The 19,408-nt window shown below is 42.9% G+C and overlaps 2 protein-coding genes across 2 annotated transcripts; both read left to right on the top strand.

The window, feature by feature from the left end:
• The first annotated feature begins 11,766 nt into the window (after window positions 1–11,766).
• LOC106302574 lies at window positions 11,767–12,219 on the top strand. The gene has a single exon (XM_013739051.1). It carries the CDS (start codon window positions 11,767–11,769, stop codon window positions 12,217–12,219), a length of 453 nt encoding a protein of 150 aa, XP_013594505.1.
• A 5,813-nt stretch (window positions 12,220–18,032) lies between these two features.
• On the top strand, window positions 18,033–19,146 carry LOC106302573. Its single transcript, XM_013739050.1, has 2 exons — window positions 18,033–18,078; window positions 18,263–19,146. The coding sequence occupies exons 1-2, from the start codon at window positions 18,033–18,035 to the stop codon at window positions 19,144–19,146; spliced, it is 930 nt and encodes a 309-aa protein (XP_013594504.1).
• The last annotated feature ends 262 nt before the right edge of the window (window positions 19,147–19,408 follow it).

Raw genomic sequence — 19,408 nt, 5'->3', positions numbered from 1 at the left:
AACTTTCTTAATAACCCTCTTATCGCAGTGCTAGGTTCCTCTTCTTGCTTTGGCTTATGGGAATTCTCAAATAGTGCATGTAACTCAAGTAGATACACTACTCCTTCGCTATCACACAACTTCTCCATCGAGTTCAAGGACACTTGAGCGCGCAGCAGTGCTGGATCACCCGCAATGGTTACCCACTCATTTTTTATTTGGAAACACATCACGTGCAACCCCCAGTTGATTCTTGTTTCTCCCAAGGAAGCTAAACATGTGTAGCCTAGCACCATGCCAGTAGCTCCTAGATCAAATAACATGAAGTCTCCTTGTATATCAATCCCTTGAATGACAAGCTTTAACCCTTCACACTTCCCACTGCTGGTCATTACCTTTCCATCTCCAATCGCCACACAAAACTCTTGAGTGGCCACTACCGGTAATCCTAGCTTCTCAACTACCCTGGTTGCAATGACACTGCAAGAAGCTCCTGGGTCAATGAGGAACACCACTTCTTCGCCTCCAATGTGTCCTCTGATTTTCATTGTTCTTTTGGTAGTGAGCCCGGCCATTGATTGTAATGAGAGAACTTTCAGCTCCTGTTTCGTCTGAGCTTCTGATTCCTCTGCTCTTTCCTCTTCTGACTTGTCTACTTCCTCAGACTCTTCCTCAACCTCTAGGCATTTATTCCTTTGGAAAGTCTTGCAGCGATGGCCCGTGAAATAACGCTCCCCGCAATGACGACATGGGTTTTGTATTGGCCGTCTTTGGTCAGAAGCCTTATTCTCTCAAATAGAGTCAGCAGACTTCCTCGCGGGAGTGTGATCTACTTGCTTTCCCGGGTTGAAGTTGTTATTTCTCTGTTTGGAGTTAAGAACCGGTGTCAAATTTGTCCTCTGAAACTGCCTTGAATGATAGGAATGCCTCTTGTTCTCCTGCTCCTCTATGATCGTCGCCATGTCCACTATCTCGTCCATCCCCAAGGGTCTCAACCTCACTACTTTCTCTCTCAAGCTTCTCTTCATCACGTGTAGGAAGATCTCCTTGAGCACATCGTTTGAAACATGTGGTACTTCAGCAGATAACTCCTCAAACTGCTCCCTATACTCTGAAATAGTGCCCGACTGCCTCAAGAGAAGCATCTGACTGAGTATTGTTCCACCCCTCGTGGGTTTGAACCTTCTCTTGAGTTTCATCTTGAAATTCCTCCAATCTAACAGCTCATCGCGATCTTGTATCATCCGTAACCACGTTACAGCACAACCCACCAGACAATCCATCGCCAACGAAAACTTCTCTTCTTCCTCCGTTTGATTCACCTTAAAACACTTCTCGACCCTAAATATCCAGTCATCAGGGTTCTTTCCTTCAAACTCCGGGAGATCAAGTTTCTTCAGAAAAGATATGTTCTTCTGATGCGAAGAGTAACCTTTGGATCCTCCTATGTAGCTCGGAGTTTTGATATCGGCAGATCTGAGAGGGATCGCGGTCTCTGGTAACACGAGTAGGCCCGTGTCAGCTCATTTTTGAGATCCATCAGTCTAGTTGTTAGGTCCTTCGGCTGTGACTCATTGAGCTTCGTCGACGACACCATTCTTAGATCTAGGGTTTCCGGGATTTACAGATGCTAACGGAACCTCGATCGATGGTTTCTCCTTCGACGCCATGGACTGGAGGTGACACTCTTCAGCTCGTTTCTCCATTTCCACGAACCTCTTGTCGGTTGCCTTCGACACTAGCCACGCTACCTTTCAGCGCAGAGATCCGATCGGAGTTGGAATCTTGTTTAGGCGGCATATTGGCTCTGATACAAATGATAAGCCCTAAGACTAGGGTTTATCTTACGTTACAGAAAGGGGGAAAATGGGAGATAGAAGAAAGGATAAGAAGATAAGAGTTGTGATTAATTATTTTGGATAAAGTTTCCCTTACACATAACTTGAATTAAGTAGCCATAACGAAAACCCAAAACGACATAGTATTAATATTATGACTCTCTCTCACTCAGCGTCTTTCCTTCACTTCATCTCTTCTATACTTCAGCCACTTCTCTGCTTCTTAGACCTCGACCTCCTCTGAGTAATCGCTAAGAGAACTGCAAGCTTATCAGAAACGTAGTGAACGGTTCAAACTTCCAATGCCCACGGAGAAAGATACCACAGGAGGAGTAAAGAAAATGAAGTCTGAGAGGCTGCCCTCTGCAAAAATTGTAGGCCCTGTGGATTCAGAGGTGAAAGCAGAGCTGCCAGCAAGGAAAAGACGATGGACAAATAGCTGAGAGACTGGCTCTCTTTGGCTGGATCGAGGGGTAGCTTCTTATACTTAAACAGATGGCATGAGATTCTCGCATCCCACGGAGCAGTTTGTTGCCGTGGAGGATCAAGTTCCATGAAGATTAATTATAAGCAGGGAATTTAGAGGACTTAAGATATATTGCACACTAATCAAATTTGGTTTTGCAGGAAATGTAGAATACTCAGAATGCGTTGGAAGGAAAAGAAATAGTTAAAGCTTCTTCTCTAGCGATTGTTCCTAATGGTGATAAAGAACATTGAACAACTCACTTTCTATAAACCAGGATAGACCAGTCCGGTTGGTGCTGGGCCTGCATAGATGGATCTAAGATTGGATTTTAGTTTGGAATTGAAGTCGTGTCTTAGAAGATGTTTTTATACCTATGTATGAATATCCAGAACACTGGTTTTTGGACTCAATACGAAGAGGAAACTTCAGATTCCATGGGCATATTGTAAACTTTAAAATAGTATATATATATAAATCACTTAAATTTATTAAATCACGAAAATTTAAAGTGTAAAATATAGAAATTTCAGTTAAACGACTGTGAACTAAAATTACATGTATTAATACGACTGTGATACAAAAATCCAGTCAATAAAAAATTGAAAACTGAATTAATAAATATAACAGGATATGTTTCTCTACAAACAGTTATGCAATTTCATATAAATTAGTTTAACGCTTTATTAAAATATTAACATTTTCATTGTGTTTTTCTCCTCACAACAAAACAGTTAAAAATAATACAAGCTATACTAAAACAAAAAATCATCCAAACTAAAACCTTTTGTTTACATGAAAATGGTATCCAACCCATAAAAAAATAATGCAGTAGACATTACAAACTTAATCAAATAAATATACATTGAAAGCGAAACTAAGTAAAAGATAGTAGACCATTATTTCATATTACATTATTACTCTTAAAATGAAAATCAACAAAATAAACAACCGTGAAAATACCTACAGTGATGATATTATTATAAATGATAAATAAAATAATAAAACACGACGCATAATGTGACAGTGAAGTACAACTCTTTTTTTTGGCGTGAGTGAAGTTACCACTAATCATGAAATAAACATGTGGGTATATTGCGAATACATTATCGCCTTGCCGTTGTTTCTTTGGTTTTCTTTCGTGAAAGAGGACATTTTAAAATCTAAAAAGATAATTTCAAAATTTCAAGCGCAATTTTAATATTTTTTTTAGCTTGGACCAAGCTGTTGCGGTTGCCCTCAGTCTATGTTTTTCTTGCGAAACACTTTAGTGCCTTGCTATACTTTTTCTGAGTTTTTTTAGGCTTCCCTGTGAGACTAAAGTGCCAAAGGACATAATAAAAGTTAAACTAATTTTTTAAATTTTCAAGCGTCCTTAATTAACCGGTATTTTCTTTTTTCAAAAAAACAAAATGGTACTTAACCGGTAGTATACAATAAGGTGCCAAAGGACATAATACAATAAGGTGCCAAAGAACATAATAAAAGCTAAACTAATTTTTCAAATTCTCAAGCGTCCTTAACCGGTATTTTCCTTTTTCAAAAAAAAAAACAAAAGTCATTAAAAAATATAAAATATTCAAAAATTTAAAATAGTTATATTGTGAATATACGATAAACTATAAAAATTGTTGGTTTGTACAAATATAAATTTTGGGTTGTATCTCTAAAATTAATCTGACCAAAGAGTTACTTGAGTTTCTCAAGTTTACGTAGTTGTACAGAGCAAGGCAACAACATGTAACCTGCTGGGGAATCATCAGCTTTAAACTGTCCACTGGTTGCTGTTCCCTTGCCTGATCTGCGGGTATTATGCGAACACATTATCCCCATACCGTTGTTTCTTTTGGTTTTCTTTCAGGCGTGCCAGTGATTGATAGACCATGGATTTGACTCACTTTCATCCATGGTTTATAGGTGTTTTTACTACTAATTATTATATTATTGAGTCTATTTATTATATTTATAAGATCATGATTAATTTGGAGTAAAATGATGATTTTGGAGCAGTTTGGAGACATTTGGAGCAAGCACCCGAGATGACCATCGAGCTCGACCATCAGTCGATATTGAGGAACGTATATGGATCGATGTTCACATCAGAACATCGATCGACAGCGAAGCGCGCAGAAAGCCCTTTTGGTCACAGCTGACTTGAAGCCCAAGTCTTCATCAATTTACAAGATTACCCCTGATGAGTTGTAACCTAATTATATAAGCTTTGCCACCATGTTAAAGGCAAAGTGTGCTTTCTTGTGTTGCTTGTTTTACTATTTTCTCAACAAAGGTTTTCTAGGATTTTGATAGATTGGAGAGAAGATCTAGAGTTATATTTGTGATTGGAACTCCATTGATATCTATTTACTATTCTAATGAAGTTTTCTTACCTAATTGCTGTTATGAATTACTTGGCCATATTTGAGTAGTTCCATTTTTAGATTTTAGGGTTTCAATAGGTTATGAGGGATTTGCCCCAACTATAGACTGCTAAGTTGTGATAATAATCATTAGGATTGTCATTAATGCCTGATTCTAGATTAGCTACATAGAACTTGCCCTAGGATTGTTAGATAAAAGCGATAGCTTCATTCTCATTCTAACCAATCTAATTGATCTAAGATTGTTGTTAGAGTAAGGTGAGAGCTGATCTAGTGAGCATCATTCAACCCGCGCATAAAGCTTAACTAGAAGTGCATTGATCGATATCCATACTGGACAATCGATCGACAGAGTGAAAGTTGTATCGATCGGTATCCCTATAGGATAATCGATGAAGACTTGCTATTGATCGAACACTCTTGTTTGGGTCATTAGACCTAGTTAATTGACAAGTCCAGAAACGCGAGAGCTGATTGACTTGTTGTTAAGTAGTTGAGCTCTACATTATCATGCATGCAACTCAGTAGGCATCTGTAGGATTATTTCCGTTTAAGCACCAAAACCACAACCAATCAATCGAGCAATTACTTGCTCAACAAACTGCAATTTTACATTTAAATCATTAAACCATCCTGCTGATATATTATGTTTTTCGCACATTATATGTATGTCTTACTAATAGTTTTCAAGGTTTTATCGAGTCTTTCTAGTCCTTTTGAGTCATTACAGTTCTGAGAGTCCAATAGGTGAGAAGAATGATCATGTGGATTGAAAGAAGGAAGAAAAGAGCCTGACTTGAAGGTTTTCACAACCGGAACAGTCAGGCAGACTGTTCTCGCAGGCTGTTCTCCGATACTTCAGGAAATAAAAGATTCTATTTCGGGATTTGCCCTAGTTTTCCTTATTTTTCCCTTTAGCCGCCTGTGGCTCCTATATATATTCTTCTTTTATTAGTTTTGTTACCTACCTTTGTTTTTACACAAGAAAGACCTTAGAGAGCTTTGTGATTTGGCTATTGCTACTTGTAAGGGAGAAGGCTTCATCTATCTCCTAGAGAAGATTATCCTGAACCCTCTGATTTCTATTATCTATTATATGCAGTATTATTCAGAAATCATGCTTCTCTGTTCTTGTGTTATGACTGAGTAGTCACCGAGTTAGTTTAGGGTTCTAGGGTTTTGGATTCGTTAGGTGAAGCATAAATAAGTCATCTTAAGATTGTCTACATTCATGTTGTTGCTGTAGCTATTGTTGTAGGGTTTCTTGAGTAGGCGGCGGTGGCTTCTTGTAGTAGGAACTTCCATAATTCATGTTGTTGTTTTAGCTATTGTTGTAGGGTTTCTGGTATTGTGAATTCTGGTTGAAGTTACTCCTATTTCCATAGGAGTTTCTGTTTCCACCCTGGTTTCCAGAACCTTGGAATCCAGCTCCACCAATGTAGTTCACCTTTTCTTCTTCTGCTCTTCCCTCTACAGCTTCTACATCTTCAACAAAGCTGACCTGCTTCCTAAGAAGCTTGTGAACACTGTCAAGTTTTGCTTTCACCTCATCCATCTGATCATTCCCAAGGATGGTGGCAGATCTTTTCCTCTCAAAATCAGTGTTCTTGGTACTGTTGCTGGATGCTAGGTTTTCAATAACCTTGACTGCCTCTTTTGGATTCCTTGTGTTGAAGTTTCCCTTGCTGGAAGCATCAAGAGCCATCAGGTACTGCCCCGCGATGCCTCTGTAGAAAGTACTGAGCAGTTGTACTTCATTGAATTCGTGGTGTGGACAGTCTCTCTGGTAAAACATGAATCTGACCCAAGAGCCTCTGAATGATTCTGCAGGCTCCTGAGTGAATGTAGCAATCTTGCTACTTAAGTCTTCAGCACACGCCTCATCAAAGAAATTGCATGAGAATGCATTCTTGATGTCGCTCCAGGATTTAAGAGATCCTGGTTGTAACTGCTTGAGCCAATGCAGAGCTTCTCCAGCACGTGAGTACCTGAAGAGCTTGCATAACAGGTAGTCCTCAGAGACTCCCTACTCTAATAGCAGAAATAAGATCCTCGAACCTCTCCAGATGGTCCATAGGATGCTCGTGGGATAATCCATGGTGGGGTAGCTGTCCCACAAGCGTGTAGTACTGCGCTTTCAACTCAAAATCCCTCTCAATATTAGGAGGAAGGATGGCTGATCTGTTGTTGTAGTAGCGATCTGGGCGGTTGTAGTCAGCCAACGTTTTGGGTTGCGTAGCTTCATCTACTGGTAAGATACTACCTGTGGTAGTAGAATCAGGCTCAGGGATTGCAGATCCCTGAGCATCTATCCTCTGACCTGCTGCATTACGCAGATGACCTTCTTGGTCATGCAGGTCTCCATTGTTGTCCCGAACAAGTATCAAAGGCGCAACCATGTCTCGCAGCTCAGTATCGATCGATGTCCGAGATGGAATGTCGATCGATGTCGGGTGGATGATGTCGGTCGACGGAAGGTTTGTGTTGTTGGTCGACAGGGGTGAGCGAGAATCGGTGCGACACAGAAGTGTTCTTGTCGGTCGATAATAAGCGCGCTTCCTTGCGGATCGAGCGTTCCAAACTCAGGATCTGGTAAAAATAGCAGTTGAGTTTCCTTATTGCTTCTGGTAATGATGGGCATGTACCTGAAAATCCAAGGAAAAATTTTATGTGAGAAACTTAACAAAAATTAGAAAAATAGGCGATCAAAGCTCCTCTGCAATGGCGCCAAATTTGATACCACTCAAATTACCGTAAGGAGTGATTTCTACTCTCTCAAATAAGAGGTCGAGTTGTAGTACTTAGGGATCGAATTCACAGGGAGCTAGGGATCCTAAGGATTCTAATATGATTTGTTAAGCAAAAATGTTTTTAGAGTTTTAAATGTAAATTGCAGTTTTATATTGAACAAATGTTTGTTCAATAGGAGGTTTGGGGTTTTGGTGCTTAAAAAGGAAATAAATAGACTTAGGGTTTTTATTCAGGAAAATTGGGATTATAATCCTACAGATGACTAATGAGTTGCATGCATGATAATGTAAAGCTCAACTACTTTGACTTGTCTATTAACTAGATTTGATGATCTCAACTCTCGTTATTTTGATCAATAGAAAGTGTCGATCGATAATCCTATCGGGATATCGATCAATACACCTTTTGCACCGTCGATCGATTATTCAAGTGTGATATCGATCGACACACTCTAGTCAAGCTTTATGCGCAGGTTGAATGAATGCTTACTAAGCTCACTAGATCAGCTCTCGCCTTGCTCATAGCAAGAAACATAGTTCTATTAGAATGTTTTCAGGATGAGGATAAAGCTCACGCTTTTATCAATCAATCCAAGGGCAAGTTCTAGGTAGCTACTCGAGACACATGCATTAATGAACAATCCTAAAGATGATTATGATGACAACTCAGCAATCTATAGTTGGGGCTAATCCCTACTAACCTATTTAAACCCTAAAAGCTAACAATGGAACTACTCAGACATGGCTGAGCAATTCATAACATCAGTTAAGTATAAAAACTTCATTAGAATAGTAAATAGATATCAATGGAGTTCCAATCACAAATTATAACTTTGGATCTTCTCTCCAATCTATCAAAATCCTAAAAACCTTTGCTGTGAAAATACTAAAACAATGAAAGAAAACTTTGCCTCTAACATGGCGGCAAAGCTTATATAATTAGGGTAAAACTCGTCAGGGGTAATGTTGTAAAATGGTGAATTCTTGGGCTTCAAGTCGGTTGTGACCAAACAGGCTTTCGGCGCGCTTCGCTGTCGATCGATACCAAGTCATGTGTATCGATCGATTCTTACTCACCAATATCGACTGATAGTCGATCTCGATGGTCATCTCGGGTGCTTGCTCCAAATATCTCCAAAATGCTCCAAAATCATCACTTATCTCTGTTGGGGTCAAAAACGGATACGACGAAGTTAACATCCAAGTGTCCGTAAAAATTAGCATGAACATTTTTTTCGAGAAGTGATTTTCGTAAAGATTACTTTTACGAAGAATTTTGCAGAGAAAACACGTTCACGAAACATCGGAAAAAGATCCAAACAAGGTCGCCACGTAGCGACCGGCCCGCACACGAGTTGGTCGCTACGTAGCGACCGGCCCGAACATGAGATGGTCGCTACATAGCGAACGGCCCGCACACGAGCTGGTCGCTACGTAGCGACCGGCCAAGCCGTTTGTTCGGTCGCTACGTAGTGACCGAACTGCTTCGAACGTTGACCAACGGTTACAACCCAAAACTATGCATTCTCGTCTGTTCCTCAACGCTAGCTCCCGAGTACCGTAGTCATATCACTTCTCACTTTGTTCCGATCAAAGTTACCGTATAACTTGTTTCCATCGAAAAGAAAATCGTAACAAACGTTCTATGTCGAAAGACGGCCCAAAGAGGTCTAAAACGCGACTACGAGCCCACTTACGATTCTTTAAAGAATGAGCCCATAGATACTATGGTGGGTTACATTTTTACTAAAATATAATAAAAACTAAGAAGATAAATATCTGAAGAAAAAATGTTAAGTTTCCGCGGATAAACATGAAGATCGAAAAAATGGGATATCCCCATTTTTCACTTAAGATAGTTTAAGGGCAGGAAGGGAAGAGCTGAAACCGATTTTGGAGTACAAAGAGACTTTTTTCACAGCAAACTTAGCACTTAGGGCAATTAGGCAACTTTCCGTTTTTGTTATTTCGAGCTGCGACTCAACTAGGTTCCGCAGTCTTAGGTTATTAGAACTAGGGAACTCGCCGACAGCTCTCATAGTCGAGGCTCCTACCTTGTTGTAAACGCTTATACGCAAATTCAGAATAAGACTTCTTTTTGCTCTATTTTTACGATTTCTTATTTTTCTTTTCTTTGTTACGTATTCTGATTGCTTGGCGTGTGATTTAGCAGATATCCGGGACCTATGGGAAGTTAGGGTTTTCCTAACTTTCCTTATTTTTACGGAAATCGACAGTGCGAATTTTGGTTCCCACAATCTCCAAAACACTCCTGATCTTATAAATATAATAAATAGACTCTATAATATAATAATTATTAGTAAAAACGCCTCAACCAGACATGTAAACTGACAACACAAATAGCATGCAAACTCCTCTTAACGGAGGAAGCAATGATAATCAAAACACTCCGGAAGCAGCCGTTTCCGCGGCCAACACAACTGCTAACGCTGCGACGCTCGAGGAGTTCAAAAAGATGTTCTCTGCCTACGAAAAGAGGTCAGAGGAACAGGACAAACTCGTGGATACCTTGACGAAAAAGGTTGAAACCTTAACGGCAAGGACCCGTGCAGTCCTCCCCCGCGGATCTACGAAAATCCCCTGAAGAAAACTCGACTACGCAACCCCACTCGACAGGCCTGGAACATCGCGGGAACGTCCTTCGGGACAGTACCCTAGCGAAACATCCCCTGCCTAGAAACAGAATTATGAAAGTCCTCCCCCTCTTGCAAAGGACACAGAGGTCGGTGAAGTTGAGCATGTCGACTTGGATCCCAGCGACGTTCCAACGATACTGAGGAGGACGCTGACAGACATCCAAGAAGAACCAGAAGCCGATTGGCTCGGGAAGGCTCCCCGTTCGATAAACCAAAGATGGAAGAGGAGGAAAACCTCTACTGGGTCGAACAGGAGGAGCTAGCCGAAAAATAAACCGAGATTACTCGCAGAAAATGCCAACAAGCTCGGAAATCCGCTGGCGAGAAATCGGACATACGCGATCTTCACGATTACATAACCAAATCCGCAGCGGAAGTAAGGGCCGTGAAATCCCAGATTCATCACGCTACCAGCGCTTCCCCAGAGATCGATAGACTGCTCGAGGGGGCTAGGAAGACACCTTTCACCGCTCGCATCTCTGATACGAGGGTATCTGATCTAGGAAAAATCAAAGTACCAAAGTGCGATGGTACGACTGATCCTAAAGCGCATCTTCAAGCCTTCCACATCACAAAGGGAAGGGCCAAACTGAAGGATAGCGAAAAAGACGCCGGCTACTGCCGTCTGTTCGTCGAAAATTTGGAAGGAGCGGCGCTCGAATGGTTCGCACGCCTTAAGCGAAACTCCATCGGAAGTTTCCGACAGTTTGCATCGGAATTTCTCAAACAATACTCTATGTTCATAGATAGAAAAACTTCCGATGTCAACCTTTGTAGTTTGTCCCAGAGGGAAGACGTATCTCTCCGCGAGTTCATAAGCCGGTTCAAGCTGGTTATGTCAAGGGTGAGCGGAATAAGCGACAAGGTGGCCATAGACGCACTCAGAAAAACGCTTTGGTACAAGTCGAAATTCAGATAATGGATAACCCTCGACAAACCACGAACGATCCAAGACACCCTCCACAAGGCAACGGACTACATCATAATCGAAGAGGAAACGAAAGTTTTGTCGCAAAAGCATAAACCGACGAAGCCGTCCTCAAAGATGTAGACCAAAAGACGAAAAAGAAAATCTCTTGTAACGACAAGTACGTTCATCACGAGGGGGAAGAACTCCAAGGGGCGCATAACTACGCGGTCAATTCGGATCAAGGCCGAACCACATGCAATACATGGACTCGAAATCCAGGATACGACGAAAACACCTTCTGGGAGTTACACCGGACCCGAGGACACTCCACGACTAACTTCAATGTTTTGGGAGCGAGATTGGCCGTGAAGCTACTAGTTGGAGAGCTCTCCGAAGTAACAACCGTTAAAGATCTCATCCTCGAGACCGATCGCCCTCCAAAGACCGACAAGAATCCACCCGTGGAGAATTCCCCTCAGAGAAACCAATCAGGGGATAAATGCAGAAGAAGACCGGACGACAAAGGAAACGATAACAATCGTCGCAGAGTGAACATGATAATCGGAGGATCGCAGTATTGCAACGACACGGTCTCGACCATCAAGGCTCACCAGTGAAAGGCCGAATCAAGTGCAAACTGGCCCACATGGTCTCCTCCCCGAGATGGTCAAAGAAAATCGATAACTTTCACGGGAGACGAAGCTGGCTGAATCGATCAACCTCACTGCGATCCATTCGTCATAGATCTTGTCATACGAGATCTGGAAGTCGCGAGAGTCCTCATTGACATGGGAAGCATGGTAAATGTTATCTTCCGTGACTCTCTCAAAAGGATGAACATAGAACTCAGGGAAGTTACCCCAACGCCAAAACCACTGACGGAGTTTTCGGTCGAAGTATTGATGACTCTCGGATCGATCCAGCTACCAGTCATGGCCAAGGACATCACAAAGATCGTCGATTTCGCGGTGGCCCATCATCCAGCCATCTACAACGTGATCATGGGAACCCCATGGCTTATCGCCATGAAAGCCGTTTCGTCTACATATCAGCTGGGCATCAAATTCCCGACCCATAGCGGGATCGCAGCCATCTGGGGTTGTCAGAAACAGTGGCGGCTTTGCTTTCTCGCAGAGCATAAGTTAAGACAAATCACGACTACCGCGATGGCAAATCGCAAACGCACAAAGTTGGCTCAGCCTTCGGCCGAAAACACTTCAAAGAAAGACGATTCGACATAGTCTACTGATGCAAACGCTTCGGACATCGAAACACAACACGATTCAGAAGTCAACGCTGAGACTCAACTGGAAAACCCGGGCAAAAACGTCGACCCTGCCACAGTCACCACAATTAAGACGATCAGCACAGCAACAACCGCCGAGTAAGAACACTCGCGGCATAAAACAGAACGACGAGATGGCTTGATCGTCGAAAGGGGTACGTAGGCAGCTCGTCGAAGGACGAGTTCAGCTATCCCCCTCTCTAAAATAGGGGGGGGAGTGGGTACATATACTCGTATACTCCCACGTTTTAAAAGATGCATCATTGTAATCGAGCTTTTGAAAATGGGAATATGCGGTTACAATCATTGCAATCGAGCTTTTTAAAACTTTTACTACAATACGCATTTTTCGAACTCTTACTCTTCAGCCACGCAAAAAGTCTCAGGACACGCTTAAAAATAAATTTCTACAAACATTAGACTCTTGTCAACGGTCGTATCTGGCCCAAATCACAAAGCCTTCATTCTTCAGAACCTAAAACATATGTATAGTCTTCGAAACAACAGCGAGACGTCGCCATGTTAAAGTCGAAACTATGCAAACAACTGTCCAAACGCGACCAGAAAATCTCAACGAATATTTACACCCCGCTCGTCGATTGGCCCCGACGAACACATTAGCCATCTTAAACAAACGCAACCTGATCATTCTTCTGATCCTCAAACATCCGACACAAGGAAAATAGCGCGCTACAAAAAAAAAATCTGAAATATTGGTCTAGCACTTCTAGTTGGCTTAAAAATTGTCTCTGGAGAGATGCTCGATTCATACCATACAAGTCATATAAGCCGAGAACCTATCGCGGACTTTAAGTCGGTACGGATCAGGTTGAAATCACAACAGGAAAATCGATAGCCGGCTAGTCACCGCATAAACCTTAAAACCAAAAGTAAACCTAGGCCTTGCCCTAAACCCAGCACATTGGTCTCTAACATCTCAAGACATGATATCTAAAAATGATGTGAGATCTTAAAACATGTCTCTCCGTTCATACCTTAACGTTCACGAAACTTCGTAAAAATAAATAATTTTTAAGAAAATTCACGTCTCGAGCAAACCAACATGATAATCGGAGGATCGCAGTATTGCAACGATACGGTCTCGACTATCAAGGCTCGCCAGTGAAAGCCGAATCAAGTGCAAACTGGCCCACATGGTCTCCTCCCCGAGATGGTCAAAGAAACTCGATAACTTTCACGGGAGACGAAGCTGGCTTAATCGATCAACCTCACTGCGTTCCATTTGTCATAGATCTTGTCATACGAGATCTGGAAGTCACGAGAGTCCTCATCGACATGGGAAGCATGGTAAATGTTATCTTCCGTGACACTCTCAAAAGGATGAACATAGAACTCAGGGAAGTTACCCCAACGCCAAAACCACTTACGGGTTTTTCGGGCGAAGTATCGATGACTCTCGGATCGATCCAGCTACCAGTCATGGCCAAGGACATCACAAAGATCGTCGATTACGCGGTGGCCGATCATCCTGCCATCTACAACGTGATCATGGGAACCCCATGGATAAACACCATGCAAGCCGTCCCATCGACATACCACATAGGTGTTAAATTTCCGACCCCAAACGGAGTCGCAGCTATCTGGGGATGTCAGAAACAGTCGCGACTATGCTTCCTCGCGGAGCACAAGATAAGGCAAATGACGACTTCTGCAAAACGCAAACGCACGAAGTTGGCTCAGCCTTCGGCCGAAAACACTTCAAAGAAAGACGATTCGACATCGTCTGCTGAAGCAAACGCTTCTGACATCGAAATTCAGCACGATTCCGAAGTCAACGCTGTGACTCAACCGGAAAACCCGGACAAAAACGTCGACCCTGCCACAGTCACCACTATTAAGGCGATCAGCACAGCAACAACCGCCGAGTAAGAACACTCGCGGCATAAAACAGAACTACGAGATGGCTTGATCCTCGAAAGGGGTACGTAGGCAGCTCGTCGAAGGACGAGTTCAGCTATCCCCCTCTCTAAAATAGGGGGGGGAGTGGGTACATATACTCGTATACTCCCACGTTTTAAAAGATGCATCATTGTAATCGAGTTTTTGAAAATGGGAATATCCGGTTACAATCATTGTAATCGAGCTTTTAAAAACTTTTACTACAATACGCATTTTTCGAACTCTTACTCTTCAGCCACGCAAAAAGTCTCAGGACACGCTTAAAAATAAATTTCTACAAACATTAGACTCTTGTCAACGGTCGTATCTGGCCCAAATCGCAAAGCCTTCACTCTTCAGAACCTAAAACATATGTATAGTCTTCGAAACAACAGCGAGACGTCGCCATGTTAAATCTCAACGAATATTTACACCACGCTCGTCGATTGGCCCCGGGGAACACACCAGCCGTCTTAAACAAACGCAACCTGATCATTCTTCTGATCCTCAAACATCCGACACAAGGATAATAGTGCGCTACAAAAAACAAAATCCGAAATTTTGGTCTAGCACTTCTAGTTGGCTTATAAATTGTCTCTGGAGAGATGCTCGATTCATACCATACAAGTCGTATAAGCCGAGAACCTATCGCAACAAGAAAATCGATAGCCGGCTAGTCACCGCATAAACCTTAAAACCGAAAGTAAACCTAGGCCTTTCCCTAAACCCAGCACATTGGTCTCTAACATCTCAAGACATGATATCTAAAAATGATGTGAGATCTTAAAACATGTCTCTCCGTTCATACCTTAACGTTCACGAAACTTCGTAAAAATAAATAATTTTTAAGAAAATTCACGTCTCGAGCAAACCAACATATTGAACGTCTCGACAGAACTAAATATGAACAACAACTCATGTTTACTTCAGACACACTCGAAACAAAGTAGTTCAACAAATATCCATCATATATAAAACCGCATAACGGTAGGGATTCAAAGCCACCAACGACCAGTCCCGATAAAGATAAAGCAGCCAAACAGGCCCACACAAAGTCTCGAAATAAAGGCTACACTCGGCCAGACATAGATAAACAAAGTCCACACTCGGCCACAAATATAAGATAAGGGAAAAACCTCTTCCCATCAAACGCTCGCTTTACCTCTCACAAGTCGAAGTAAAAATTCCCGGACAAGGAAGCTTTGAATGCATCCGCGGGACGGTCCATTTCCTCGTCATCTCTAGCGACCTTCGTCGTGACCTCCACCGTATCATGGGAAACAGGGATAGGATCCCAGAATCCCGAATCCTCCATCGATCGGGGGAATAAGGGCCTCGGCATGGGCATGATCCTTCATGCCGTCTTTCATGTCCCTCTTCTCGTCCTCGGAAACAAAGTTATCCGCCTGCGTCTTCCAAAGGGTGCCAATTGAATCGCGGCACTCGCGAAAATCGCCCACCATGGAATAATCATCCTTGAGGTTTCCATACTTGGTCTTGAACTGAGAAGCATGGTTTCTCATCACCTCGACGATCTCTCTCCTACCCTTCCTTTCCGCTCGACGAACAGCTTTCTCACGGTCCCTGGCGAGTTTCGAATCTTGCTCTAAAATGCCGTTTTGCATACATGCAAGGTCCTTTTCCGCTTTCTCCGCTTTGAAGAGATAAACCATGGCCTCCCAATGGCTCGCCTCAAGGGCCGAGCCTAGCATGTTCAGACCCTACAAAATCGACTAACATGTTTAACAAGGAAGGGAGCACATGAATCTATCGGCAAAATTCTTAAAGAAAGAAACTAACCCCATTGATAATGCGAGATTCTTTCGCAACGACTTTCGACCTTCCCAATTCGTCCACGGACGAGGGAGGATCGAAACTAGAGGGTAAACCAAGAAAGAAATCGTCTAAATCCGGGATAGGAACCTCGCTCGTACCACTCCCATCACCATAAGCAAGGTCCGGGTCCCATCCTGGGAGGATAGAATCATCCACGGAAAAATCTATATCGAGAAGGTCAATGTCTTTACCCTTCAAGGACATCACGTTCGTCTCCTCCGCGGAAACATCGCAAGGAGCAGGACCATCGGACTCAGAATCACTGTCCGATTCCGCGCCCACTTTGACATCGGGATGCATGAGCTTCAACGCCTTTCGAACTCTCTTCGGTGTGAAGGAGGTCCAGAAAAATGGACCGTTCCTGAGGAGATCCCTCATTTCAACCATGTCTTCGGGAATGGAGGGAACAGGTTGATGAAGGGACAGTTGTCCAGCTTACTCCGAAATAATGGGATGCAACTCTCTTTGACAGACGCAGCGCTTATACAGAAGAAGAAGAAGAACTTCTTCCACAAGTTAAAGTTGGAGGTAAACCCCTTGATCACCGACATGTAGTTCCGAGGGGCCAACCAGTAATTGTCCGGCCTCGAAACGAGTTGCAGTCTAAAGAGTGCTTCAAAGTGGTCGATGGTAAGGGAGAGACCATGCTCATTACTCAGGATCACAACACCAATGAGATGCTGGAGACTGGTGGGCTTTTGCTGGCTTATCGATACCCCGAAACGATCCAACACACGGACTATGATTTCAGGAATCGGAAACCACAAACGACAGTGCACTACGAACGACTCGTAACAAGTAAAATAACCCTCTGGGGGATTATCAGCGCTTTCCCCACGACAAGGAATTCGAAACTCCATCGTGTCTGGAATTCTGTAGAACGACCGGACGGTCTTTTGAAATTCACTAGTGCTTCTGCTCGGTGCGCCTCTTTCGACCGAACGATGGCTCATGACAGGGAACGACTTCTCAACAGGAGGAGTAATCGAACCATATCTCGCTGTCCACCACGCTGCATTTTCTGCTGGATCTATCGAGTGAGGCACAAACTCGACCTTCGGTACAAGAATCTCGTCATAAACACCTTCAGACGAGGAACCGCGAGAGTTACCTCTTTTCGAAGTCTTCTTTCTACTTGACATCTTGTAAAACTTCATGAAAACAAAAGAGGAAAAACATGGAGAGGAAGAGGGAAATTCTTTCAAACAACTTCTTATGTGAATAAGCAAGTGAAAAAATATGAAAGAAGTTATCTTCCTTCTTATAGGCATCAAAAGTTACTATTTATCTGCGGATCCTCGGATATGAACTTCGTCCAATACACCTATCTTGCCTAAATCGCCAAACCGCGCGCTAGAATCTTGTTGCAATCCACGATTCTAACGGACTGGGGGGCTAACTGTTGGGGTCAAAAATGGATACGACTAAGTTAACATCCAAATATCCGTAAAAATTAGCATGAACATTTTTACGAGAAGTGATCTTCGTAATGATTACTTTTACAAAGACTTTTGCGGAGAAAACAAGTTCACGGAACATCAGAAAAAGATCCAAACAAGGTCGCCACGTAGCGACTGGGCAAGCCGCATGGACGGTTGCTACGTAGCAACCGGCCCGCGCACGAGCTGGTCGCTACGTATAGCGACTGACCAAGAGGCTTGGCCAGTCTCTACGTAGCGACCGGCCAAGCCGTTTGTTCGGCTACAACCCAAAACCATGCATTCTCGTCTGTTCCTCGACGCTAGCTCCCGAGTACCGCGGTCATATCACTTCTCACTTCGTTTCGATCGAAGTTACCGTAGAAACTTTACGATAAAAACCGCGAGAACTTGTTTCTATCGAAAAGAAATTCGTAACAAACATTCTATGTCGAAAGACGGTCCAACGAGGTCTAAAACGCGACTACGAGCCCACTTACGATTCTTTAAAGAATGATCACATAGATACTATGGCGGTTTACATTTTTATTAAAATATAATAAAAACTAAGAAGATAAGTCTTCGCAGAAAAAATGTTAAGTTTCCGCTGATAAACATGAAGATCGGAAAAAATGGGATATTCTCATTTTTCACTTATATGGGTTAAGGGCAGGAAAGGAAAAGCTGAAACCGACTTTGGAGGAATATATAAGGAGTCCTAGGTGAGAGGCACAAAGAGACTTTTTTCCAAGCAAACTTAGCACTTAGAGCAATTTGGCAACTTTCCGTTTTTGTTATTAGTAAAAACACCTATAAACTATGGATGAAAATGGGTCGAATAAATAGTCTATCAGAAAACAGACAAGAACTCCAAGGACGTCGAGTTGAGAAGTGGAAGGCATCTCCCAGATCCTGTCTCTAAGCAGCTGACTGCCGAAGAGAAGGGAAAGCAGAAAGAGGGAGAACAACCTCCACTTGAGGATGTCCTCAACGACGAACAAGATGCCGAACAGCCAACTGTCATAGAACCCGTAGCCCTTACGATGCAAGAACAGCCTGTTCCTACTCGCCTCTACACTCCAAAAGTACCCTATCCAGTCCCTGCTAAGAAATCACGCAAGGATTACGAAGAGATGAAGTGCAAGAAGATGCTAGAGGAGTTGACTATTAAGTTATCTCTCGTGGACGCAATTCAGATGATTCCTTCAATGTGCAGCCTTGTCAAGGGACTGATCTCTAGGAAGACCTCTGCAGACAGCGATATCATGATGGTCTTAAAAGAATGCAACGCAGTCCTTCTAAACAGAACAGTCAGGAAATTGGTAGATCCTGGAAAATTTGTCCTTTCGGTTCAGATTGGAAAGACAGTTTTTGCCTGTTCTTTATGTGATTTAGGCTCTAGTGTGAATCTCATGCCCTACTCAGTTTCAAAGCATATGGGACTAACCAATTTCAAGCAAACCAGGATTTCATTGGTGTTCGCAGACAGATCAGTCAAGTTGCCAGTAAGTGTTCTCAAAGACCTGCAAGTTCAAATAGGCAACACCATAGTTCCAGCAGATTTCGTGGTTTTGGAGCTCGAAGATGAACCGAAAGACCCTCTCATTCTGGGCCGACCCTTCTTATGCACAGCTGGTGCAATCATTGATGTGCGAAATGGGAGAATCGATCTCCAGCTAGGACGAGCTGCTCAAACGACCTATGCTAGATGGTCAGAACTTCACGATTGACGACGAGAACGCCGTCTTGACTCCTCAAGAAGAGATGATTGAAGAAATCCTAGCGGATGATCCGTTGGAAGTGGCCCTGATACGAGTAGAGTCTTAGCAGAACACGTGCAACGTTGATGGTGATGGGTACGAAAAAATGTTAGATTCGAGTAAAAGCATTGAGAAGATGGTCGCTTTCCTAAGTCTGGGGGAGACAAGCAATCAGATTCCACCAGAAGGAGCAACTGCTCCTAAACGAGGGAAAAAACCGGCCAGCTTGCTC

This window comes from Brassica oleracea, chromosome C7, assembly GCF_000695525.1.
Source record: "Brassica oleracea var. oleracea cultivar TO1000 chromosome C7, BOL, whole genome shotgun sequence".
NCBI lineage: Eukaryota > Viridiplantae > Streptophyta > Magnoliopsida > Brassicales > Brassicaceae > Brassica > Brassica oleracea.
Note: the sequence above shows the minus strand (reverse complement) of the source record. Positions and strands in the feature narration are given on the sequence as shown.